General features: G+C 45.0%; 1 protein-coding gene across 6 annotated transcripts in view; it reads right to left on the minus strand.

Annotated features, from left to right (window-relative positions):
- The window catches only part of ANO5 (anoctamin 5), a 75033-nt gene that overhangs the window by 15912 nt on the left and 31731 nt on the right, over positions 1 to 27390 (minus strand). For 4 of the 6 annotated variants that reach the window (XM_069739936.1, XM_069739933.1, XM_069739934.1 and 1 more), the window contains 10 exons: positions 17930 to 18046; positions 13652 to 13720; positions 10950 to 11234; positions 9071 to 9184; positions 8731 to 8846; positions 8230 to 8364; positions 7549 to 7654; positions 7415 to 7475; positions 4936 to 5087; positions 875 to 955 (listed from right to left, as the gene is read on the minus strand). In XM_069739936.1, the coding sequence (XP_069596037.1) occupies positions 875 to 955; positions 4936 to 5087; positions 7415 to 7475; positions 7549 to 7654; positions 8230 to 8364; positions 8731 to 8846; positions 9071 to 9184; positions 10950 to 11234; positions 13652 to 13720; positions 17930 to 18046 (1236 nt within the window). The remainder of the gene's footprint in view (positions 1 to 874; positions 956 to 4935; positions 5088 to 7414; positions 7476 to 7548; positions 7655 to 8229; positions 8365 to 8730; positions 8847 to 9070; positions 9185 to 10949; positions 11235 to 13651; positions 13721 to 17929; positions 18047 to 27390) is intronic. The other 2 variants (XM_069739932.1, XM_069739935.1) reach the window with 1 other exon arrangement.

Genomic DNA, 27390 nt, shown 5'->3' on the forward strand with positions numbered 1-27390 from the left:
GAGAGGCGAGGGGCCCAGGAGAGGCGAGGGGCCCAGGAGAGGCGAGGGGCCCAGGAGAGGCGAGGAGCCCAGGAGAGGCGAGGAGCCCAGGAGAGGCGAGGGGCCCAGGAGAGGCGAGGAGCCCAGGAGAGGCGAGGGGCCCAGGAGAGGCGAGGGGCCCAGGAGAGGCGAGGGGCCCAGGACAGGCGAGGGGCCCAGGACAGGCGAGGGGCCCAGGACAGGCGATTATGAATTGGCAGCCATTCTGCAGTATTTGAGCAAATTGAATGTCAAAAATTAAAAGTGTGCTGAAATCAGACATCTTTGGGAATTCCGTAAAGAACTCGATGTCTTACAGATGGATTCGCTCATCTCTAGCATTGGCAGATTATCGCTCATGTCTAACGTAAAAGCAAAAAAATATATATATACTACTGCAGATTTGGTTTCTCGGTGCCAAATATGAATAATGGAGGTGGATTATCCCAAGTTGAAATGTTTTACTCAAGCACAACTTAACTCTTGAATTCTAATTTTAAAAAGTTGCAGGACTTTTTCTCAAAAGTGGCAAATGGGTATTGAAATCGATACCAATCGGCAGCCAGCAGAGATCATCAACAGCAGTCATATTTGGTAGATGCTGAATTTTCACCATTGTTGGCGTTAATACTTTTGCTATCAGATTATCTGCCAATTTTTGCATTTGTGCCCAGTTTATATCCCATGATGAAACAAGATGGTTTCCATCGCTCTCCTTCTGCCTTCCACACATCACCAGGCATGAACACCAGTGCAGAAACCCATTTTTTTCTGTAGCAAAACCATCCGAGAAAATAAGTTAATGGTTGTTAGTGTCAACTTTCGAGAGGCTGAGATCTCGGAGCCTCCCTCTTACCCAGAACAAAATGGACATCCAGCACAAGAACACTTTCCCCAAGAGGTCAGCCGGACTTCGCTTAAAAACCAGTTCTATTTCCTACAAATGTAGAAAGGCTGAATGTGTAACAAACCAGAACATCGGATCAGAGACTGTCCACGGAGCACAGGAATAATACAACATGTGCATCCTGCACAGAACACAGGCAGACATTTTGGTTTCAAGGTCCTGGAGCTTAGTTATTATATATGTTTTTTCCTTTTTTTTTAATTTTATTTTAAGAGGATGTCCACCTTTGGGGCACTTTCAGGTCGGTGGTTATAAAATCAGCTATGAAGAGCTATAAAAAAAAAAACAAAAAAAAAAAAAAAACAGATGAGAGTTAAAAACTCTTTCATTGGACTATCAGAGTCAGCTCACTGGCAGATTCTCAGTTACATCATTCTGTAGCCAATAATAGAAAGTGCAAGACGAAAGCTATAGAAGGAAAACTTTGCAATCTTTTAATGAAACCCAATTACAAAGATTATTTGTAGCCAAAAATACTTGCATTTAAGAAAAATCAAAAGACCCCAAAAGGTGGAGAACCCCTTTCAGAGAAAGCTGGGATGCAACCAATATGCCTGCCGTTACCATTCTTCCATTTGAATAACTCATGAATGTCAGACAGTTTCTGGGAAAGCAGTGCCAAAATAAATATCTCCATCGCAGGTTGCCACCTAACGAGCCAAAGCCCCAGAACGGCCAGATGAAACGTAGTTGCACAGAAACCTATCCTGTAGGTTACCACAACTAGGCAGATCGAGTATAATGCAGCTTTCTTAGGAGCATAAATCTGAAACCCAACTTTCCTAGACATAGCAATAAAAATACGCCATTCAGAGGTCAAAGAAAGCCCTTACAGACCCGTAATGGCAGCCATAGTGGTCATCTCCAAACTTTCTAAAAAAAAAAAAAAAAAAAAAAAAAGGATAACTACTAAATATAACAAAAAAAATGCATTAAGAACGTTTGGAATTTGAGGAGACATATCCTTAAAACGCTTTACAGTTATTTAAAGGGGACCGGTCACACGCCATAAATATGTAATTGGTTTACCTTTTGTAAATGCCGTCATTTTCCTGAATCGGACGATGGTTTTTCTTTTTTTCCGATGTCTCTCCGTTCCCGAGATATAACCCCCCTTTCTGTGTATATCAATCTAGTCTTGTTAGCCAAAGGGGCGTGGTCTGCAGCTATTTGAGCGCCACATCCACTTGCCCAACAGTATTAGATTTACGGTATATAAAAGGAATAGGGGACCAAATCTCAGTAATGGAGAGAGGCGCAGGAACGAGAGAAAAACAATGAATTAGGGAGAACGGTGCCGTTGGCACGTTTATGGCGGGTGACAGGTTCTCTCTATAGGATGCTCGCCCTGTCATAGCTCAGAACACAAAATGGCTGCCTTTGTACTGTCAAGACAAAATACAAAATGGTTAATACTGTTAAAAATATAAATCGTCGCCTTAATGTAGTCTGGAAGCTCCAGCTAAGAAGCGACACTGTGCTCAACGTACAATTAATTAATGCTGCAAATCTATAAAAAAAAGTAAGTTTAATAATTGACAACAACCCCACAGGACAGGAAATATCGGTGCAATTAACACTGCCCCCCCCCATACTGTGGGGAAAGGCATGATTATGAGAACTACTAGGCCTCATTTATCAAAACAGACTTTGTTGCCCATAGCAACCAATCAGAGCTCAGCTTTCATTTCATAAATTGCTCTGGTAAAATGAAAGCTGCGCTGTGATTGGCTGCTATGGGTCTCAGTCTTTTACTTATATGTATGGCCTATACACACAATAAATAAACCATGGTTAGAAAAAACATGGCCAATTCTTTCCAGAAACAACATCACACTTGTCCATGGCTTGTGTGTGGAACTGCAGCTCAGCTACATGGAAGCTGCGATACCACACGCAACCTATCAACAGGTGTGAAGATGTTTGTCTAATACCAGACAACCCCTTTAAGTGGCGAATATAAACATCAGTTATATCAGGACGAGACTGTCCAGTTATATTATTACGCGCTGCATGTGACAAAAACATCACCTTAAAACACAATATATGGACTAATCCCTTTAATTCGGCACTGAATAATCCAGAAATTCCAACAATTCAGAATAAAATCAAAACAACAAGAACCGATTGCGTAATGTCAGGATTATCTTTATTATTTTAGGTTTTCCACCTTGAACAGTGTGGATACTTTTCTATCACCATCCAATAGTCCAGAATCTTTGCTACTCGGACAGCCATTGCCAAATTAAAGAGATTTTTACTTACCGTATAAACTCGAGTATAAGCCGACCCGAGTATAAGCCGACCCCCCTAATTTTGCCACAAAAAACTGGGAAAACTTATTGACTCTAGTATAAGCCTAGGGTAGGAAATGCAGCAGCTACCGGTAAATTTCAAAAATAAAAATAGATGCTCCATACTGTTCATTATTGCCCCATAGATGCTCCATATAAAGCTGTGCCCCATATAATGCTCCATACATTTCATTATGGCTCCATAGATGCTCCATATAAAACTGTGCCACATATAATGCTCTGCACCGTTCATTATGGCCCCATAGATGCTCCATATAAAACTGTGCCACATATAATGCTCTGCACCGTTCATTATGGCCCCATAGATGCTCCATATAAAGCTGTGCCATATATAATGCTCTGCACCGTTCATTATGGCCCCATAGATGCTCCATATAAAGCTGTGCCACATATAATGCTCTGCACCGTTCATTATGGCCCCATAGATGCTCCATATAAAGCTGTGCCATATATAATGCTCTGCACCGTTCATTATGGCCCCATAGATGCTCCATATAAAGCTGTGCCCCATATAATGCTCTGCACCATTCATTATAGCCCCATAGATGCTCCATATAAAACTGTGCCATATAGAATGCTCTGCACCGTTCATTATTGCCCCATATAAAAGCTGTGCCATATAGAATGCTCTGCACCGTTCATTATGGCCCCATAGATGCTCCATATAAAGCTGTGCCATATGGAATGCTCTGCACCGTTCATTATGGCCCCATAGATGCTCCACATAAAGCTGTGCCATATGGAATGCTCTGCACCGTTCATTATGGCCCCATAGATGCTCCATAGAAAGCTGTGCCATATATAATGCTCTGCACCGTTGATTATTGCCCCATAGATGCTCCATATAAAGCTGTCCAATATATAATGCTGCTGCAATTAAAAAAAAAAAAAAAAAAAAAAAATCACATACTCGCCTCTCTTGCTCAGGATGCCGGCGCTTTCAATATTTACCTGCTCCTCGTGCGGCTCCGTCTCCAGCACTGACGCTCAGCAGAGGGCGCGCACTGACTACGTCACCGCGCCCTCTAACCTGAGCGTCACAGCTAGAGGACGCTGGAGACGGAGCCGCACCGGAACGAGGAGCAGGTAAATATCGTGCAGCGCTCCCCTCCCAGTATACTTACCTGCTCCCGGCGCAGTCCCTGCGCTGCATCTTCTTCCTGTATTGAGCGGTCATAGTTACCGCTCATTTTCAGTCATGAATATGCGGCTCCACCTCTATCGGAGGTGGAGCCGCATATTCATTTCTGTAATGAGCGGTACCATGTGACCGCTCAATACAGGAAGAAGATGCAGCGCTGGAAGAAGCAGGGACTGCAGGGACCGTGCCGGAGCAGGTAAGTATAACTAGACATCCCCTGCCCCCCCTCCCCTGCCAACCCCCGGGGATGACTTGAGTATAAGCCGAGAGGGGGACTTTCAGCCCAAAAAAATTGGCTGAAAATCTCGGCTTATACGCGAGTATATACGGTACTTCAATACTAATAATTACGATATAGATAACAATAAAGAAATATGAAATTCACTACCCAATTATTTAAAAAAAATTATATATATATATATATATATATATATATATATATATATATATATATATATATATATATATATATATATATATATATATATATATATATATATATATATATACTGATAACAGATACTGCTTTCCATAATTTAGGGCCCCAAATATACCTGAGTGACTGGATTTTTCTTCTTTTGGGTACATTTGGCCTCATATTCTGGCCTCAGCTGAAGTTGTTGTTGCTCCTCTTCAAAGTCAACCAAGTCCCATTCGTACTCGAGCCGTGCCTGCCTGCGCTTCCAGAACTCCAGGAACAAGGTCACTGCAAGGAGAGCGGGTCAGTCTCCCCTACAGCAGCGGTGAACTCGCAGCATAGACCTCTTCGGACTCATTATTGCATTTCTGCCCTTTTACGCAAGTTTTAATTTGCGTCATTTTATAAAGTCTAATTTACTGATTGTATTTTTTTTTATGTTAATCATTGCAGGGGAGGTTTTGTTTTTCTAGAGGTATTTGGCAGAGTTATCAATTGCGCAAAATTTTTGTGCAAATGTCCTCCAGTGTACCCCCTCCTGGAATGATTTTATGGACAATTTTTGCGACATTACAGTAAAACGTTGAACTTTTATTCTAGTGTATATAATAAAAAAAATAAAATAAAAAAATAAACAGCATTTTTGATTTTGCACCAAATTCATGAACTACATTTGCCAGTTTGAAAAATGTCATGCAAAAAACACCAAATATCACAAGATAATAGAAGAAAAAAACAAAAACAACCAGGCAACCCCCACATGTACTTAAGCTGGCTAACAGATGTAAATCATTCAGCTGCGGCAAGAAAAACTAAATCTCCGAGCACTAAAAAATACTCGGAGGACCCTTGGAGCATGCTCGAGAAATCTCGAGTAACGAGTATATTCACTCATCACTAAAAATGATGACTCGGCCCATAGAGTCATTTTCTTTTTCTCAGAAATAAAAAGAACCTGGCAAAAAGAGGACAACATTTTACCAATCTATGACATACAAAGATTTAATTCATTGTATTACAGTAATTTAATCTTCTAATGACCGGACACTGTCGATTTCATACACATGGCCGTTTATCGGCCCTATTTTTATTTGTTGGGCTACGGAAATAATTGTTTGCACTAATTGTTCAATCGTTTTGTCAAGTTTTTATTAAATTTTATTAATGGTAAAGACAGGGTTCACATTTAACATGTGCTCTATTCTGAGCGCTAAGTCAGAAGTTCTCCCCTAAAGCCCCCAAAATTGGGGACCATAAAACGGAGCCAGTCACTATAATTGGGCAGTCACGATATTCTACGTCTGACCTACTTTCAGGCAAAGTTTTTTTTTTGTTTTTTTTTTTTATTAGCCTAAAAAAATAAAAAATAAAATCTTAAATTTAATTTACTGTCATACATTGACATGTACAGGGTACCAATGGCGGCAAATTTCACTTTTTTTTCCTCTTCCTTTGTGTTTCATTTTTTTTTGCTTATGTATGACTATATTTTTGATAGTTACCATATATACTCAAGTATAAGCCGACTTGAGTATAAGCCGAGACCCCTAATTTTGCCACAAGAAACTGGGAAAACTTATTGACTCCAGTATAAGCCTAGGGTGGGAAATGCAGCAGCTACTGGTAAATTACAAAAATAAAAATAGATAGATACCAATAAAAGTAAAATTGAGACATCAGTAGGCTAAATGTTTTAGAATAACCATATTGAATCAGGAGCCCCATATAATAATCCATACAGTTCATGATGGGCCCCATAAGATGCTCCATACAAAATACGCCCCATATAATGCTGCATAAAAGGGTAATGATGGCCCCATAAGATGCTCAATATTAAAATATGCCCCATATAATGCTGAACAAAGGTTAATGATGGCCCCATCCATATTAAAATATGCCTCATATAAATGCTGCACAAAGGTTAGGACATGCAATTTTCCATTCTCCTGGGGAATCCAAAGGAGCCCCAATCACAAGAAAAGACAGTTAGAGCCGTAATAGATGTCTGTGACAATCAGGCCGATATCTGATCACAATGCATGGACTGGCCGCACGTCTCCTGACCAGAGCGTAATAGCTTCATATATTTCTATAAAACTATCACGCTTGCGTCGGCCAGTATTGCGATCTGACCGATTATCACTGACACCTGAAAGAGCCCTTCTGGTTACGTTTCCCCGATGGGCTTTTGGTGAGTTTTTGACACTGCACCATTTAGCAGTAGTCCCATTAGCTGATGCCTGTGATCAGGGGGGTAAACGTTTAACTCGTCACAGCTGCAGGCTCATGCTGTCATCTGACAGCTTGGGAGTCGCAGCTCTGACCGACAGTAATGTTTTTACCACCATTTAGAGGCAGTGTTTGTGACATGCACCTGACAGTGTGGCAAACACTGGATGTTCGAGCCCCCATTTAAGAGAATAGTGTCCGGATTTGGGTACTGTTCTGGTACCAGAACTTTTTCTTTTTTCTTTTAACTGTTCATCTGAACCCGCCGGACCCAAGCATCAAGCTGTTCACCCATCACTGTCAGTGCAGTCCTTCACATCAGTTTTGACATAATTTCTAGCCTAAATGCATCGATATTGTAGTTGGGGTGAAGTTAAGACACTTACCCCATATTCCCATGAAGATGGCGAAGAAGAGGGTCGCCACGTTGTCAAACAAGTGCGAATACTGTAGAGAGGAGCAGAGGATCAGTACGGAAGGTAGGGATCACAAAGAGTCAGGGGAGGAGGAGGAAACTTACCTGAGAAGGTTCACAAGTGGAGTTTAACCTCCAAAATTCACAGCGCTGGTCACACAGGGGGCACATGATGATCTGACCACCAATGTCCTTATCACAGATTTCTTTACTGCAGAAAGAAATCAAAACAAAAAAGGTTTCTCCAAAACAATATGGATCGGGTGGTTTACTTTTCCCCCATATTCTTATGTTCTTCTTTTAAGTTACAGCTATTTTGAAGCTTATTTTCTATTTGTTTGTATTTTTTTTTTTTTTTTTTTTTTAATATGTTCACCATTATGGGAATGGTTTTTGTTTTACAGACGTTTCGAGCTGGTCCGTCAATTGCGAACTTTTAGAAAGCTGCAAAATTTTTTGCACGGATGTACTCCAGTCCTCCTCTTCCCACAGTGATTTTTTTTTCTTCAAGTGTCAAAATTTCGCCAGTAACTATAATAGAACATGCGACTGCGTGCTGACATGACGCAAAAGGTTAAAGACAAAAAAAAAAAAAGTTCTTTGAGTTCGTGCAGACAAAAAGGGACTTAAAAAATTAGCAAATGAAGAATCAGGCCTAAAATATAACAAATGTTAGCAATGTGTAGTAGGGTGTATGGACAGTGGGGGGCAGAGTGGTACCAAGGACTTAAATAAACCGGTTGCAGTTTTCAAGGTCGTACGTCGGGATGTTTTACATAATCTTACCTACTGATGCTTTCATCCATTGTAATCCACCCGTATAGGAAGCAAAAAAATCCAACAATAGCAGCAAAAAATAACATTTCCGTATAGAAGCCGAGCCAAGCAAAGTAGATGCCAATCTTCTCCCCGTAGTATTTCCTGGAAAGAGAAGTAAACAGCACAATGGTCAGTGGATGTGGACACGTTATGCAGCACATGAACACGGTCAGTTATGTTAGTAATGGTGAACTGGGATATTTTTGTTTTTCCTCCTAAAGGTGGCTGGAAACGGACTCAAAAAGCGCCAAGAAAAAAAAAAAGAAGAATGAACAGAATGAGGTCACAGATTCTTAATTAACTCGTTCTGCAGCCAGGGATACTGCCGAACTCTTTTTAAAAGAAACCCAATTGTAAAACTTATTTTTAAAAGGCAAAAATACTTGCATTTCAGAAAAATAAAATTGCCCTGGAAGGTGTCTATATCCCAAAATCTCGTGATTCAGAAACCATTTCTCCCGCACTCACCTAATCAGATCCAAGGGCTGCTCCTTGTAAAACTTTCCAAACCTGGCCCACTGCTTATACAACGTGTATCGCTCGCTCTCACAATTCTCGTCCAGCGACTTCTTCCAGTACTGGCACTACGGAGAACACACGATAAAATGTGATAATCCGACTGGAAATAGTCGATCATTAATAGTAATATGTAAAGATGTTCTTTAATGGCAAGAAATTAAAATGCCTCTCTCCCCTTGGAAAAGCTGGGTGACAACCAATACAGATGCATTATCGACATAGGAGCTATAATGGCTTCTATACAGAATATTTAGTGACTCCAGGAACCACATTTCGGGTTACTACTTACGTCATGGATAGGGAAGGCAGCCGAGTACGTCCCGTTATTTAACAGCCTCTTAATGCCAAACTTTCTCTTCTCCTCCCCGACCCCATAGGGGCAGCGAGACAAAATGTAATAGACCTGGAATTGGGAAAAATCATTAAAAGAGCAAAAAACGTCAGTATGATAATAGGATTAGGGTTTTTTGTCCTGGCTGGGTGCAGATGCATGGAGCGCACTCATAAGCTGAGCATAATGTATACACGGCTGGTGCCAACTGTGTTAAACAGCCAGCGTCCGACTCCTCAGCAGCATTGAGCAGAGCTACCACAGATCAATTCAATTTAAATATTCAGATGCCCCTTTTTCCCCAAACAGTGTACAGCAGGTATCAGCCACCGGCTGTACGATCTCTGCCATGACTGTTTTTGCAGCGTTTCAGAGAAAAAAAACAAAAACAAAAAACACTTTTAATAGCCGCCAGTGCCAGGTGACTAGTGGTACAGGTGAGTGGCTTGTCCCCGCCTCTTCCTACGTGCACATATATTATGCAGAAGCTTGTCAATGTCGGCAGGTGGGGAGAAGCTTCCCAGGACCCGCCTGTATGATCAGTCATCAGCGCACGTTGGTCCCTGCTGGCTATTAAAACACAAGGCTTTGATCATACATTCAGTATCTCCTTGCAGATTCCCTTTAAATGGAAAAAAAACTGGTGACAGATTCCCTTTAAATGGTTTCTAAATGAAGACTTCCCATTGACACCAACTTTAGGCTTCATAGGAAATTGTATGACTATTGTGGTAAATCGGCTCACTCGGAAGCACACAGAGGTAGACACAGAAACGTGGTTTTCTTGAAATCTTCCACTGGTTTATTAAAAAGTTACTGCATAAATCAGTGCAGCGTTAAGCAAAAAAAAAAAAAAAAAACCTTTCTGGCCTAAAGAGAAAACAAAAACATAACCTGTGGCACAGTCTGTATTGCTGCGGGGATCTGCCCGCTCAGGAACAAGCAAAGGAAAGTTTAGCTTTCTTTATCATGAAAGCACAGCTCTGGAGTGCCCAACTCCAGACACACCCAACACTGAATGAGCCAGAAAGCTGCCAATTTATCCTCTGGACTCCATCCTGGGGTGGAGATATGGTGAACAGCCTCCCACCCACAGATTTTCACTAAACCTAATCCTGAACATGGCTGATTAACCCCTCTCAGCACTTATAGCACTTAAAGTGCGGGAGCATTTTCCTGGGTTCATATCAATGAAGCTAACAACCTCAGTGATGCATGTCTCATCTCCAATACCTTGCCAGCGACTGTCACGCATTATACTGCAATGCTGAAGTATTACAGTACATTGTATAAGTGAACAAAATGCTCACAGGATCAAGCCACTTGTGAAAAGTGTAAGGAAAAAAAAAAAAAAAATGAAGACAAAAAGAAAGTCAAAATGTAAAATTGTTTTTAGGAATACTGTTAAAAAAAAAAAATCTCCTATTCTGCATCATAAAACAAGAATTAAAAAAACAAATTGTTATAGCCATGCTCGTAAAAATTTTAACAACGAAAGTATGAAATTAATGCACCCACAATTTGAAGGGAAAAAAAGGGAAAAAAAAGGAAGAAATCAAAAGCACCGGATTTTCTGTTTTTTTTTTTTTTCCCATCACTGCACTTCCCCCAAAAAAAGAGTAAAGGAAAAAAAAAATACTTTAAAAAAAAAAAAAAATCATTATTATTTTGTTTATCTCTTAATTCTAAAGCAATTTTGGCATTTTTATTTCTTCCTTTTTTACCTTTAAGCTGTTGGGTGAATACATTTCATTTTAGATCATATGGTATTTTCTGAGCGGACGACTCCTTTATGGGGTAACAAGTCTCCCACATATGAACTGCTCAGGGCACTTACTATCCTGTTCCTGGTGGCCGGTGTGAAGAACGAGCTCTTGTCATTGATGAGGAACAGCTCCTGCTTCTGCTTGCTGAACGGGGCGGTAAAGTAGTCCTGCTCCGGGTTCATGACTTCGTGTGGCAGTTTGAAGAGTCGCAGGAAGCAGTTTAGAGGGTTTTCCTTGGTCTGGACCAGATCATTCACCTTTATGGGCACCTTGATATTCAGCACCTCCGCATAGGTGGCAAGGACCTCCCAGGGGGCGTGGATTTTGACAAAGTAAATTTTGCCATTTTCAGATTCCTGCAGGGAGAAATACAAATGTCAAAACTTAAATGATGAAATGAATTCACTGATACAGAGCACTGGAGGCAGAGCGGGATACAGAGCACTGGAGGCGGAGCGGGATACAGATCACTGGAGGCAGAGCGGGATACAGATCACTGGAGGCAGAGCGGGATACAGATCACTGGAGGCAGAGCGGGATACAGATCACTGGAGGCAGAGCGGGATACAGATCACTGGAGGCAGAGCGGGATACAGAGCACTGGAGGCAGAGCGGGATACAGAGCACTGGAGGCAGAGCGGGATAGAGCACTGGAGGCAGAGCGGGATACAGAGCACTGGAGGCAGAGCGGGATACAGAGCACTGGAGGCAGAGCGGGATACAGAGCACTGGAGGCAGAGCGGGATACAGAGCACTGGAGGCAGAGCGGGATACAGAGCACTGGAGGCAGAGCGGGATACAGAGCACTGGAGGCAGAGCGGGATACAGAGCACTGGAGGCAGAGCGGGATACAGAGCACTGGAGGCAGAGCGGGATACAGAGCACTGGAGGCAGAGCGGGATACAGAGCACTGGAGGCAGAGCGGGATACAGAGCACTGGAGGCAGAGCGGGATACAGAGCACTGGAGGCAGAGCGGGATACAGAGCACTGGAGGCAGAGCGGGATACAGAGCACTGGAGGCAGAGCGGGATACAGAGCACTGGAGGCAGAGCGGGATACAGAGCACTGGAGGCAGAGCGGGATACAGAGCACTGGAGGCAGAGCGGGATACAGAGCACTGGAGGCAGAGCGGGATACAGAGCACTGGAGGCAGAGCGGGATACAGAGCACTGGAGGCAGAGCGGGATACAGAGCACTGGAGGCAGAGCGGGATACAGAGCACTGGAGGCAGAGCGGGATACAGAGCACTGGAGGCAGAGCGGGATACAGAGCACTGGAGGCAGAGCGGGATACAGAGCACTGGAGGCAGAGCGGGATACAGAGCACTGGAGGCAGAGCGGGATACAGAGCACTGGAGGCAGAGCGGGATACAGAGCACTGGAGGCAGAGCGGGATACAGAGCACTGGAGGCAGAGCGGGATACAGAGCACTGGAGGCAGAGCGGGATACAGAGCACTGGAGGCAGAGCGGGATACAGAGCACTGGAGGCAGAGCGGGATACAGAGCACTGGAGGCAGAGCGGGATACAGAGCACTGGAGGCAGAGCGGGATACAGAGCACTGGAGGCAGAGCGGGATACAGAGCACTGGAGGCAGAGCGGGATACAGAGCACTGGAGGCAGAGCGGGATACAGAGCACTGGAGGCAGAGCGGGATACAGAGCACTGGAGGCAGAGCGGGATACAGAGCACTGGAGGCAGAGCGGGATACAGAGCACTGGAGGCAGAGCGGGATACAGAGCACTGGAGGCAGAGCGGGATACAGAGCACTGGAGGCAGAGCGGGATACAGAGCACTGGAGGCAGAGCGGGATACAGAGCACTGGAGGCAGAGCGGGATACAGAGCACTGGAGGCAGAGCGGGATACAGAGCACTGGAGGCAGAGCGGGATACAGAGCACTGGAGGCAGAGCGGGATACAGAGCACTGGAGGCAGAGCGGGATACAGAGCACTGGAGGCAGAGCGGGATACAGAGCACTGGAGGCAGAGCGGGATACAGAGCACTGGAGGCAGAGCGGGATACAGAGCACTGGAGGCAGAGCGGGATACAGAGCACTGGAGGCAGAGCGGCCCAGGGTTCGGGGCTAAATTTAACCACTTGGGGAATCTGCAAAAATTAGGGTGACATGAAATCTGACATGAGAGAATAGAGGCATCTCTAATCTAAAGCTAGTCCTTATAGACGCAGACACAGCTCCAGTCTGGGGACTAGTCACAATGCTTAAGTCTGCAAAACCAAGAAGAGCGACATCTGAACAGCAGGCCGGGCGCCAAGTTTTTAAAAACCATCAGGTTTCCCCCTCCATACAGATCTGCAAGGATGTTTTCGAACGTAATCGCACAGTCGTGCAGGTGCAAAAGCAAGGAGACAACTTTCAGAGACTTCCACGCTCTGTACAGAGAAGGCAGAGATGGGTTATTACCACCTCTGCTTTCCTGATCATTGTATACAGAGTACAAGCTGCGCCTCCAGTCCAGGGACTAGTAATGGTGCTTCCTCCTCACTACATCGCAGCGCCATACAAGCGACCAAGGGTACCAAAACTGCAACAAGCAAGTTGCAAACAATCCGACACAGCTGACTTGCTTGTTGCGGCACCCTTGGGGGTCACAATGAAACCCTATTGTATGGGATGGCGATCCAGCAACGTCAGCATGCATATTTTGGTACCACAACATGTGTCAGGGCCAAAAGCGCAGTGTAGTCGCAGTCCAAGTCTCCCTATGCAACCTTTAGGAGAGGTGAACAGGACTGCGCTGCGGCTTGCTCTCACCTTCTTGTCCTCGGTTTCTACCTCCAGACCAGCTTTCTGTAAGCTCAATTCAAATTCTCGCCTTCTGTCCTGGGAAAAAGAAAAGAAAAAAAATAAAATAAAATCTTTAAGATTTTATCCAATTATACTAATGCTAAATAGTCCCCTGACCTCCCCGGTGGCTCTGGATCATGTGACGGAGGCACTGGTAAAAAAAGTTTCCCCAAAGAGGAAAAAGTTGTGGCCGACTTCTGACCAAGAAATTCTAATATGTGGCAACTGCTTTATTCATGGGAACCATTGTAGGGGACTTTCCCCCCTCCTCCCAAGGAGACTTGGCCTAATAGGTACATTCACACAGCTTTTATAGACACAGCAAATTTTTGAACATCCTGTGTATTAAAGTATTAGATAGGAGTGAGATTTTATTATTAATGCAGGAAATGGCCACAGAAAATGCTCTGCAGATAAGCCCAGTGAGGATGTAGCATTAAAGAGAGACTTCTTTAATGTGTGCAGTCAGTTTTGCCAAGTCATAGGACTGTGATGCCTTTTGGGTGGAGCTCCCCTGTTCCAATGATCCCCACTAGGTGGCAGCAGAGCAGCAAAAACCAATGTGGCGCAGCATCGCCTCCATATATTCTGCCACATTTGTGCTAGGAAAATCTGACATCAGCTTTGTGTCTGCATTATGGTTTCCATTTATAAGGGAATCCATGACAGTGTGCGGGATCCACTATACGACTTATAATGGGGGTCTGTCCAAGCGTCGGTGTTTCCATGGGATAAATGATGACCCCCTCACCCCCAGTCAAATATGGCATCATGTCACTTATGATTTCAGATTTGCAATGTGTACGTGACAATATGTAAAAAAATGTTGCAATACCTTGGAAAAGTCCCTTCTGATGTGCACTCATTACTTGCAATGTGGCCATGTGAACCTAGGGTCATCTTTTGGGTCATTGGGTGCAGCCAGCAATAAGAGAAGTCATAAGACCGTGGATGAATCCCCAACGCTGGCAGATGCCATACAGATGGGGACACGCAGACTCTGGTGATCCCGCACAGCAGCGATATAAACCACAGGAAGTGCCCGACCCAAAGATATAAACATAATAAACCGATATCTCAGGGTCGGGAACTTCCTGTGGTTTATGTCACTGCCGTGCGGGGTGTGTATAGAGATCACTGCAGGAAACAGACACCGGTCACATAAAAACACAGCCGGGTGATGGCACAGTTGGGTTATGTGCACAAGTTGGGTTTTATGTTTTTTTTTTTTTAAAGCAGATTTTCACTATAGAAAAACGGAAAAAACCCAAAGAAAAACGCTTGAAAAACTTGCATTTATGGCCATCAAAAAAGCACTTGGCTGTTCTTGTGTTCAGTCATTGGTGGGAGAAAAAGTGCTTTTTCCTTCTTTGAAGCAGCTCCTGGTGGAGTCCACGCTAAACTAGGCACTGTCCAATCAGAAAGAAAAAAAACAAAAACACACAACTCATCAAAAACATGAAACTTTTCCAAAAGTTCCCTGAAACGGTTTCCACTAGAAAACGTTTTGTTTTTTTTTTTTTTTTTTTTTTAATGATAAAAAAATCTGCGTGTGCACACAACCTTGTATGTGGAAATGAATGGTGACCAGATGCTGGATCTGTAATGGCCGGGATCCATCCACATGTCCGCTCCTCCCTGGCTCTGCAATGGTCGGGATCCCTCCACAGGTCCGCTGCTCCCTGGCTCTGCTGGGACTAATGGCCGGGATCCCTCCACAGGTCCACTGTTCCCTGGCTCTGCTGGGACTGTAATGGCCGGGATCCCTCCACAGGTCCACTGTTCCCTGGCTCTGCTGGGACTGTAATGGCCGGGATCCCTCCACAGGTCCACTGTTCCCTGGCTCTGCTGGGACTGTAATGGCTGGGATCCCTCCACAGGTCCACTGTTCCCTGGCTCTGCTGGGACTGTAATGGCCGGGATCCCTCCACAGGTCCACTGTTCCCTGGCTCTGCTGGGACTGTAATGGCCGGGATCCCTCCACAGGTCTGCTGGGACTGTAATGGCTGGGATCCCTCCACAGGTCCACTGTTCCCTGGCTCTGCTGGGACTGTAATGGCTGGGATCCCTCCACAGGTCCACTGTTCCCTGGCTCTGCTGGGACTGTAATGGCCGGGATCCCTCCACAGGTCCACTGTTCCCTGGCTCTGCTGGGACTGTAATGGCTGGGATCCCTCCACAGGTCCACTGTTCCCTGGCTCTGCTGGGACTGTAATGGCCGGGATCCCTCCACAGGTCTGCTGCTCCCTGGCTCTGCTCGGTCTGTAATGGCCGGGATCCCTCCACAGGTCCGCTGCTCCCTGGCTCTGCAATGGCCGGGATCCCTCCACAGGTGCGCTGCTCCCTGGCTCTGCTCTGTCTGTAATGGCCGGGATCCCTCCACAGGTCCACTGTTCCCTGGCTCTGCTGGGACTGTAATGGCCGGGATCCCTCCACAGGTCCGCTGTTCCCTGGCTCTGCTGGGACTGTAATGGCCGGGATCCCTCCACAGGTCCACTGTTCCCTGGCTCTGCTGGGACTGTAATGGCCGGGATCCCTCCACAGGTCCACTGTTCCCTGGCTCTGCTGGGACTGTAATGGCCGGGATCCCTCCACAGGTCCGCTGTTCCCTGGCTCTGCTGGGACTGTAATGGCCGGGATCCCTCCACAGGTCCGCTGTTCCCTGGCTCTGCTGGGACTGTAATGGCCGGGATCCCTCCGCAGGTCTGCTGCTCCCTGGCTCTGCTCGGTCTGTAATGGCCGGGATCCCTCCACAGGTCCGCTGTTCCCTGGCTCTGCTGGGACTGTAATGGCCGGGATCCCTCCACAGGTCCGCTGTTCCCTGGCTCTGCTGGGACTGTAATGGCCGGGATCCCTCCGCAGGTCTGCTGCTCCCTGGCTCTGCTCGGTCTGTAATGGCCGGGATCCCTCCACAGGTCCGCTGCTCCCTGGCTCTGCTCGGTCTGTAATGGCCAGGATCCCTCCACAGGTGCGCTGCTCCCTGGCTCTGCTCGGTCTGTAATGGCCGGGATCCCTCCACAGGTCCGCTGCTCCCTGGCTCTGCAATGGCCAGGATCCCTCCACAGGTGCGCTGCTCCCTGGCTCTGCTCTGTCTGTAATGGCCGGGATCCATCCACAGGTCCGCTGCTCCCTGGCTCTGCTCGGTCTGTAATGGCCAGGATCCCTCCACAGGTGCGCTGCTCCCTGGCTCTGCTCGGTCTGTAATGGCCGGGATCCCTCCACAGGTCCGCTGCTCCCTGGCTCTGCAATGGCCGGGATCCCTCCGCAGGTCCGCTGCTCCCTGGCTCTGCAATGGCCGGGATCTCTCCGCAGGTCTGCTGCTCCCTGGCTCTGCTCGGTCTGTAATGGCCGGGATCCCTCCACAGGTCCGCGAAAAAAAAATGCAGCATGTTCATTAATTTTGCGGTTTTTTTTCTTCGCGTTTTTTGCCCGCTATATAATGCATTTGGAAAGCCCCGGAAAAAAAACGCGCAAAAAACGCATGCAGATTTCTTGCAGAAAATGTCCAGTTTTCTTCAGGGATTTTCTGCAAGAAATTCTTACGTGTGCACATAGCCTTAAGGCTAAGGCTGGAACAGGATGGCTGTATGGCCCTGCAACATCTCAGAGTAATACAGGTCAATGGGGTCACATTAAAGCCCTTAGGGACTAGAGAGATGCAAAAACCTAGGATGAGGCCAACTTGCATTTTGCTTGTTGCGGACGTGGCACGCTAGGGGGTCTCAACGTGATCCCATTCTTCTAGATTAGAATTCGCACATGGCGATCATTGGCCATGGCATCCACATTAGCCCCAGGCATAAGGCGGCCATACACATTTAATAGCTGATAGACAAACGCTGCCCGTCTGTGCCGTTATGCAGCATGGCAGCCGGCCAAGAACCAGCGCCGAGTAAGGGAGGGCGATGGGAGGAAGGACGGCGATTGTTACACACTGTGTATTAGACATATAATAACGCAGCATTCCTTTAATCCGACATCCAATAATCCAGCACAGAACTCAAATACATAAGACCAGTACATAATGTCACCCTCCATTATTCTACGTACATCCAGTAATCCAGAAAGCGGGATCAACCGCTAATTGGAGCCAGATTACACGAATGTCGTGGCACATCGGAAGAAGACATCAGATGTACGACAGACCAGATCTGGACAGATCCTTAAAGGGGCGAGATAGGTAATCAATATCAGATTTGTGGGGGTCCAATATTTGGCTTTTTTTTGTTGTTTTGTTTAACTTACAGCTTTTCGCCGGTCCAGATCTTTGGTTGTTTCATCAAAATAAGAAAGAACAAAATCGATTCTCCGGACGCCATCGCGGAAGAAGACGGAATCTTTACTGTGGTGATGCTTATCTATCTGTGGAGATAAAAAGGCAAACTCAGGACCTGGAAGAAGAGAGCGGGGTGGGCAACGAGACCCCTGCACGCACCGCAATGTGTCACCGCACTGCAAGGAAACAGGAGGTTGTAGTGTCCTATGTGTTACATGGAGGCGCATGCAGCGACCCTGCACAAACACAGGCAATAAACACACACAGACGGCGGAAAAGAAGAGGGCGTCAGTTGGCTTACAGCAGTCCGCTTCATACGGACCAATGCCCCCCGCCAATGGGCAAGTGATGAGGTGTAGGGGGGAGTCATCCCGACATCCCCCCCTGGAAGATTGGGACCCTAATAAGGTGGATTCATTGGAGTTCATGGCTGCTGTATAAGTCCACTCGCAATGGGCGCCCCCTAGTGGTGACCGCAGACTCCCAGAATGTTGTAATTATACAGCTGTGCCATTCACAGGACTTTCTGATATAGACTCTACAGCAGAAGATAACGTGCCAAATACATCTACAGCAAAACAAGACTCCTTCCTGTTTCCCAGTAGGAAAAAAAATAAATAAAAAATTATATAATTTTTTTTATTGCTTTAAAGGGATCCGGTCATGTATGAGAAATATGTAATTTTTTAGTGGTATAAATGCTGCTGTTCTCCTGAATCCGGTGCTTTATTTCTTTTGTTCCTGCTCCTCTCTGTTCCTGAGATATGACCTCCTCTTTCCTGTATATAATGCTAGTCTTGTTAGCCAACTGGGTGTGGTCCTCAAACCTTTTCTGTGGGCGTCTCCTTAGATCTACACCCACTTGGAAAACAAGGCAAGTTTTATATACAGGAAAAAAGGGGCCATATCTCAGGAATGGAGAGGAGCAGGAACAAAAGAAAAACAGCGCCGGATTCAGGAAAACAGCAGCATTTACACCAAGAAAAAAAATAAATTAAAAAAAAAAAAAAAAAAAAATCACAACGCATGAATATTAAATAATAATGGCAAGTGACAAATTCCCCTTAAGGATCATATATTGCTCTTTTGATCTGCTACACGGAGGCCTCACTACCAACACCCGATCCTCGGTATATCGCGGAGCCTGGCAGAACGCCAGCCACAACCTGGTACGTAACACCTCGGATCTGCCAGCGACACAGGTAAATAATGAGCTGCCTGACAACTGCTGAGGCTCCGTGCCAGGGGATCGGGTCATTACTTTAGTTAAAGAGCAATAGGGAAGAGAAGAATAAGAAGAAAAAAGAAGGACACTTAATCTATAAGTCTACAACTGGAAACAGCCCCCAAGAGGAAACAGTTACCCTGCGGAGACTAGACTAAAGTTTCCAGGCACAGTAGCCAAAAGAAATGCAAACAGTATAAAAAGAGAAGCCACTTGTTGGAAATTGTACACCGAGACCAGACAGAAATTACAGCTACACGTCAGGACACAATGTAACGTCTGTGCACATTTACTTGGGACTGCAATAGAACCTAAAACTTTTACTGGACTGTTCCATGACGGAGTGATCCGAGCCACTGCCCCTGGTGGAAGGAGTCACTGCACCTTTAGAAAACATGTCGGATGGCTTTATGGTGGGTGTCCGGATGCAGAGACCCCCATCGATGGTGCTTCAGAGACTGAAGATGGTCTCGGACCTTCTACTGAGCCGGTCTTCTGACGAGCAGCACTCGGTGCTTAAAGGAACTTTCCATTCTGAAGAAGCTCTTGGTATACAGTACAGATGCTGCACTAAAACAGGGGCAGTGTTCAGCATCTTCAGCTTTGATAGAGGTCGGACCCACAGGCGGACATCTCATTGGCAGCCACAGATTGCACCAAGAGGTACGGGGCCACATCCAGCTCCAAAGCCGGTGGAATTATGTATTATGAGGAGCTATTGGCCTGCAAAGGGCCCATCTGTTCTTGCCCAGGGGCCCCCTTCTGCCTGCGTCCGCCAGTGGTCAGACCCTCATCATAATGACTACCTATCCAAATATAGTCGACAGCACTGGGCAGCAGTGGAGAGTATTTTGGACCCCTCAGTTTACATGCATTTTCACAGCAAGCTTTCTGTACACCGGAGCTGACAATCATAAAGCCGAGAACGTGCATCACTGGTCCGTTCATTCTTAATGGGACAGCTGGAGATCGCCAAGTTCACAGCTCAACCTTCCCAAATGTAGGGGCAGAGGGGCACGGGCAACACTCCATGCAAACAGAGGGCATCTCAGAATCAGAGAATTCCCCGTGGATGAATCTTCTCTACAAGCTGTTCACACCACACTTTTTTTGGTTTAAATTTCACACCTCAGCAAATACGTAAAACCATTTTTCTCTCTTTTTTTTTTTTTTTTTTACCCGTAGTCGACTCTTCAGGAATAGACCCTGCTTGTGCCATTTCTGTGGAGCAATTAGAAATGTCAGAATTTCTACCTATAAAAACACAATATCTTCCAATGCTTAGACCCATCATTCTGGGGGGAAAGAAGGGAGCTGACGGGTAACATTACACTGGGTGGCGAGGGATGCCGGACTATGTCCTTGACCCATGGACAAGACACACCGTGGCATGTAAAAGTTTGGGCACCCCTGGTCAAAATTACCGTTATCGTGAACAGTTAAGCAACTTGATGAAATGATCTCTAAAAGGCCTAAAGTTAGATGACACATTGCCTTGGTGTTTTACTATATACACACCATGGGCACCTTCCATGGTTAGTACCTAGTAGCATCCCCTTTTGCAAGTATCACAGCTTGTAAATGATTTTTGTACCCAGACAAGAGTCTTTCAATTCTTGTTTGAGGGATTTTCATCCATTCTTCCCTGGAGAATTCCTCCAGTTCTGTGAGATTCCTTGGTCGTCTTGCATCCGCTGCAATTTGGAGCTCTAGCCACACATTTTCAATGATGTTCAGATCAGGGGACTGTGAGGACCATTGTAAAACCTTCATCTTGCGCCTTTTTAGGTCACTTATTGTGGAGTTTGACGTGTGTTTAGGATCATCATCTATTTGTAGAAGCCATCCTCTTTCACCTTCAGCTTTTCACACATGGAGTTTTGTTTGCATCAAGAATTTGCTGAAATTTCATTGAATCCATTCTTCCCTCTACCTGTCAAATGTTCCATGTGCCATTAACTGCAAACACAACCCCAAAGTAGGATTGCTCCACCCTCATGCTTAATAGTTGGTGAGATGTTCTTTTCCTGAAATTGTGTTTTTTTTTTCTCCATACATACCTTAAGGCTGTGTGCACACGTTGCGAAAAAAAAACCGCATAATAATAATCTTTATTTATATAGCGCCAACATATTCCGCAGCGCTTTACAGTTTAACAGTTTCAAACACAAAAGTCATAAGTAACAACGTTAACAATACAATAATTAAAGCAAAATAAGACGACATACATATGCATGCATATGCATCCTATCATTTAGAATGCATTCCACAATTTGTGTGCACATGATGCTTTTTTTCCCATGAAAAAACGCATCGCGGTAAAAACGCAGCATGTTCATTAATTTTGAGGATTTCCCATTATATTATTGCATTGGGAACCTCCAGGAAATCCACACCAAAAAAAAAAAAAAAAAAAAAAAAAAAAAAAAAAAAAAAAACACACACACACACACCAAAAACGTGGTAAAAACGCGAGAAAACCGCATGCGAATTTCTTGCAGAAAATGTCCAGTTTTGCTCAGGAGATTTCTGCAAGAAATCCTGAACGTGTGCACATAGCCTTAATCATTGTGGTCCATTGTGTTTCCAAAATGCATCAGGCTTGTTTAGATGTTCTTTTGCATATTTCTGATGCTGAATCTTATGGTGAGGATGCACGAGAGGTTTTCTTCTGATGACTCTTCCACAAAGGCCATATTTGTGCAGGCGTCTCTGAACAGTAGAACAATGTACAACTCCAGAGTCTGCCAAATCTTTCTGAAGGTCTTTTTCACTCAAGCGGAGGTTCTGACTTTTCTCTCTAGCAATCCTACGAGCAGCTCTCACTGAAATTTTGCTTGGTCTTCCAGACCTTATCTTGACCTCCACTGTTTCTGGTAACTTCCATTTCTTAATTACATTTTCGAACTGAGGAAAAGACAACTTGAAAACGTTTTGCCATCTTCTTATAGCCTTCTCCTGGTTTGCGGGCCTCCACCATTTTTATTTTCGGAGTGCTAGGCAGCTGCTTAGAAGAACCCATGTCTGCTGTTTTTAGGCACAAGGTTAGAGGAGGCTGGTTTTTATAAAGCTGGGAAATTTGCATCACCTGGCCATTTCTAATGATAATAGTGAACAAGCCATAACCCTAAACAGACTAATTAAGGTCTATAACCTTGGTCAAAGTTATCTGAGCACACAAATCTCCAAGGGTGCCCACACTTTTGCATTGGCCCATTTTCCTTCTTTGTAATTTTTTAAAAATTGAAAATACAATTTTTTTTTGCCTAAAATACAAAGGACATGTGTGATCTTTAACTTTAGCTCTTTTAGAGAAAATTTCATCTTCAATTTGCTTAACTGTTCACAATAACAGTAATTTTGACCAGGGGTGCTCAAACTTTTACATGACACCGTATTCCTCAAATTCCATTGAAAATCAAAAAGGATTTGGAAACCGGTATAGAATAAAATGGACTAGAAAATGGAAGATAAATATTATTGATGAAGTCATGCATCGAGGATGCCACAATCCATACCATAAATAATAGAATAAAACTACGGACAGAAGGATTCATGATTATTGGTTACTAATGAGCTGAGCAGCAGTTCTCAATGTCAGGAAGCAGCTGAGAAAGCAAATAAGATTTTGAGTTGTATAAAAAAAAAAAAAAAAAAAAAAAAGCAAAATGTGATCACAATGTATTATTACCCCTTCTATAAATCCAATGTAAAGACACATTTTGAATATGGGATTCAGCTTTTGACTTCAAGGTTAACAAAAAAAAACCCAAAACAAATATGGCGTGGTGGCTCATAAAAAAATGTAGCACTTAATGCCGACGACCAATGGCTAAAACTTATAGAGGAAGACAACTCAGGGACTGTAAGCAGTATACCGAGTGCAGCCTAAAGCAAAGTGACTCGTGTTCTTGGAATCCGTGGGTCTTGCTCTGTCGCCCCCAGCCATACTCTGGGTATAGGGTGTAGAAACGTCTAATTCATAGGAAGAAATGTTCTTTGAAAAGCTTCACTCTAGGACCAGGTACACAAGGGCAGCATCACCGCTCTGTATACAGACTGCAATGTCCGGACTGACCCCAAGTCTCCAGTCCCGAACTTACAGCCTCATACAGTGGGGCAAAAAAGTATTTAGTCAGTCAGCAATAGTGCAAGTTCCACCACTTAAAAAGATGAGAGGCGTCTGTAATTTACATCATAGGTAGACCTCAACTATGGGAGACAAACTGAGAAAAAAAAATCCAGAAAATCACATTGTCTGTTTTTTTATCATTTTTTTGCATATTATGGTGGAAAATAAGTATTTGGTCAGAAACAAACAATCAAGATTTCTGGCTCTCACAGACCTGTAACTTCTTCTTTAAGAGTCTCCTCTTTCCTCCACTCATTACCTGTAGTAATGGCACCTGTTTAAACTTGTTATCAGTATAAAAAGACACCTGTGCACACCCTCAAACAGTCTGACTCCAAACTCCACTTTGGTGAAGACCAAAGAGCTGTCAAAGGACACCAGAAACAAAATTGTAGCCCTGCACCAGGCTGGGAAGACTGAATCTGCAATAGCCAACCAGCTTGGAGTGAAGAAATCAACAGTGGGAGCAATAATTAGAAATGGAAGACATACAAGACCACTGATAATCTCCCTCGATCTGGGGCTCCACGCAAAATCCCACCCCGTGGGGTCAGAATGATCACAAGAACGGTGAGCAAAAATCCCAGAACCACGCGGGGGGACCTAGTGAATGAAGTGCAGAGAGCTGGGACCAATGTAACAAGGCCTACCATAAGTAACACACTACGCCACCATGGACTCAGATCCTGCAGTGCCAGACGTGTCCCACTGCTTAAGCCAGTACATGTCCGGGCCCGTCTGAAGTTTGCTAGAGAGCATTTGGATGATCCAGAGGAGTTTTGGGAGAATGTCCTATGGTCTGATGAAACCAAACTGGAACTGTTTGGTAGAAACACAACTTGTCGTGTTTGGAGGAAAAAGAATACTGAGTTGCATCCATCAAACACCATACCTACTGTAAAGCATGGTGGTGGAAACATCATGCTTTGGGGCTGTTTCTCTGCAAAGGGGCCAGAACAACTGATCCGGGTACATGAAAGAATGAATGGGGCCATGTATCGTGAGATTTTGAGTGCAAACCTCCTTCCATCAGCAAGGGCATTGAAGATGAAACATGGCTGGGTCTTTCAACATGACAATGATCCAAAGCACACCGCCAGGGCAACGAAGGGGTGGCTTCGTAAGAAGCATTTCAAGGTCCTGGAGTGGCCTAGCCAGTCTCCAGATCTCAACCCTATAGAAAACCTTTGGAGGGAGTTGAAAGTCCGTGTTGCCAAGCGAAAAGCCAAAAACATCACTGCTCTAGAGGAGATCTGCATGGAGGAATGGGCCAACATACCAACAACAGTGTGTGGCAACCTTGTGAAGACTTACAGAAAACGTTTGACCTGTGTCATTGCCAACAAAGGATATATTACAAAGTATTGAGATGAAATTTTGTTTCTGACCAAATACTTATTTTCCACCATAATATGCAAATAAAATGTTAAAAAAACAGACAATGTGATTTTCTGGATTTTTTTTTCTCAGTTTGTCTCCCATAGTTGAGGTCTACCTATGATGTAAATTACAGACGCCTCTCATCTTTTTAAGTGGTGGAACTTGCACTATTGCTGACTGACTAAATACTTTTTTGCCCCACTGTATGTGCGCTGAAGTCAGTCCAGGTATTGTGGCCTGTATAAAGCATTGTGTGTAACTGGCCTAAAAAGGTCCATCACAAACAATAAGGGGTATTCCCATCCCCAAGATCCCATCCCAATATGTATAGGTATAATAATAGTCGCAAATACCTCTAGTTAGAAATTTATTATAGTTCTTCAGATTTGCAGTGCCGCTTACCCCATGTGCAGGGCATTTCAGTAGCTTAGGGTATCCAAGGCTACGGTCAGTAACCCACTATAGCTGTGGTCGTAACCATGGATACCCAAGCTACTACAATGTCCTGCACATTGGGTAAGCGATATAGCTAATCAGAAGAACTATACTACATTTCTAATTGGAGGTATTTACTAATATTATACCTACTACATACTGGAATATGATCTTGGAGTTGAACTTAAAGTTGGCCAAACCTGCAGATTTAGGCTGGATAAGGCTACGTTCACACTAGCGTTGTGCGCCGCTGCGTCGGCGACGCGACGCACAACGCACTGAAAAAAACGTGCAAACGCACGCAAAACCGCTGCGTTTTTTGACGCATGCGTCGTTTTTTTGACGAAAATCGGACGCAAGAAAAATGCAACTTGTTGCGTTTTCTTGGTCCGACGCTAGCGTAAAAAAAGACGCACGTGTCGGAAAACGCAACAAGCAAAAACGCATGCGTCCCCCATGTTAAACATAGGGGCGCATGACGCGTGCGTCGCCGCTGCGTCGCCCGACGCTAGCGCGACGCACACTAGCCGAACGCTAGTGTGACCGTAGCCTTAATGGATCGTCCGATGTGTAATGGGGCAACCCGACTCTTTGCGAACAGATGTCTGGAGATTAAGGATCAGGCAGCTCTCCAGTCCGTCCAGAGGACTCTTAGGGTGTGTGCACATGTATTTTGGGGGGCTGCGGTTTTTCCGCAGCGGATTTCATAAATCCGCAGGTAAAAAGGCACTGCGTTTTACCTGCGGATTTATTACCGCGGTTTTTAAGCGTAATTTATGCGGATTCCACCTGCGGTTTTACACCTGCGGATTCCTATTATGGAGCAGGTGTAAACCGCAGTGGAATCCGCCCAAAGAATTGACATGCTGCGGAATGTAACCTGCTGCGTTTCCGCACGTTTTTTTCCGCAGCATGTGCACTGCGGATTGCGTTTTCCATAGGTTTACATGGTACTGTAAACTCATGGAAAACTGCTGCGGACCCGCCGCAACGTGTGCACATAGCCTTCTCCATACACCGGAGCGCTCATCCAAGCCAAGCCTTCCTGCGAACTGGGATGGGCGGGGGGGGGGGGGGAGGTTCAATTTCGAAGAGAGTCACCAGAGCACTTTAAATTTGGGGGAACATCTAAAATGTAAAAATAAAAATGGGACAGAAAAAAAAAAAAAAAAAAGGGACAAAAGATATGGAGCCACTTGTGCCTAATATGGCATTAAGAAATGATCAAAGATTGTGCCAATTATGCATGTGGCTAATCCACGAACATTGCATTGAAAGCAAGGGTCGTCTTCCTTATTAGGCTACGTTCACATTAGTGTTGCGTTGGGCGCAGCCGCGGCGACGCATGCGTCATGCGCCCCTATATTTAACATGGGGGCGCATGGACATGCGATGTCTTGCGTTTTGTGACGCATGCGTCATTTTTGGCGCAAGCATCAGGGCACAGAGGACGCAGCAAGTTGCATTTTTTTTGCGTCCAAAATAAAGCCAAAAATGGACGCATGCGTCACAAAACAATGCATTTTTGCATGCGTTTTGCATGCGTTGTGTTGCCGATGCAACACACAACAACGCAAATGTGAAGGTAGCCTTAGAGAGCACCAACTACATGTTCTCCATGTACGAGGTGGCATATATTAATCCGACCGCCTGGTAGTGATCATTTTAGATCTAGTTTAGAGCTCCGGCCTAAAGGATTTAGAATAAGAGAAGGAATTAAGATTCCTCGCTGAATCAGATCCTTCCTGTTTATCGGTGCCATGACACCACGTGTTCTGCGAGTAGCCACAAGCCGTGGTATCACCAAGAGCAGCAGAAACCTGGATGAGGATGTCGGCATTCCTAGAATATCTGTCCTCAAGGTGAAGAAGAAGCTGCATGCACGTAACAGGAGTGTGAGCGAGTGCGTGCAATGTGGTAGAGTGCGTGTGAGCGAGTGCGTGCAATGTGGTAGAGTACGTGCGTGCGAGTGCGCGCAATGCGGCAGTTGAGTGTGTGCAATTGGCAATAACACAAGCTTCAGGAAGCCACTGGGAAGTCCAAAAATTGAGAGAAAAAAAAAAAAAAAAAAAAAAAAAAAAAGATGACGTAGGAACATTTTCTTCTCGGTGCCCATCCGATAAAGCTTCAAGTCACGAAAAAAACGGATTTTAGCTCTGTCAGTTTGGGCCAGGTTTCCCGCTTTGCTAGATCCGTTAGGCCAATTTGTAGTAAATGTATCATAATGTGCCCACTAGTGATGAGCGACTATACTCGTT

This window comes from Ranitomeya imitator, chromosome 9 (assembly GCF_032444005.1).
Source record: "Ranitomeya imitator isolate aRanImi1 chromosome 9, aRanImi1.pri, whole genome shotgun sequence".
In the NCBI taxonomy this organism is placed as follows: Eukaryota; Metazoa; Chordata; class Amphibia; order Anura; family Dendrobatidae; genus Ranitomeya; species Ranitomeya imitator.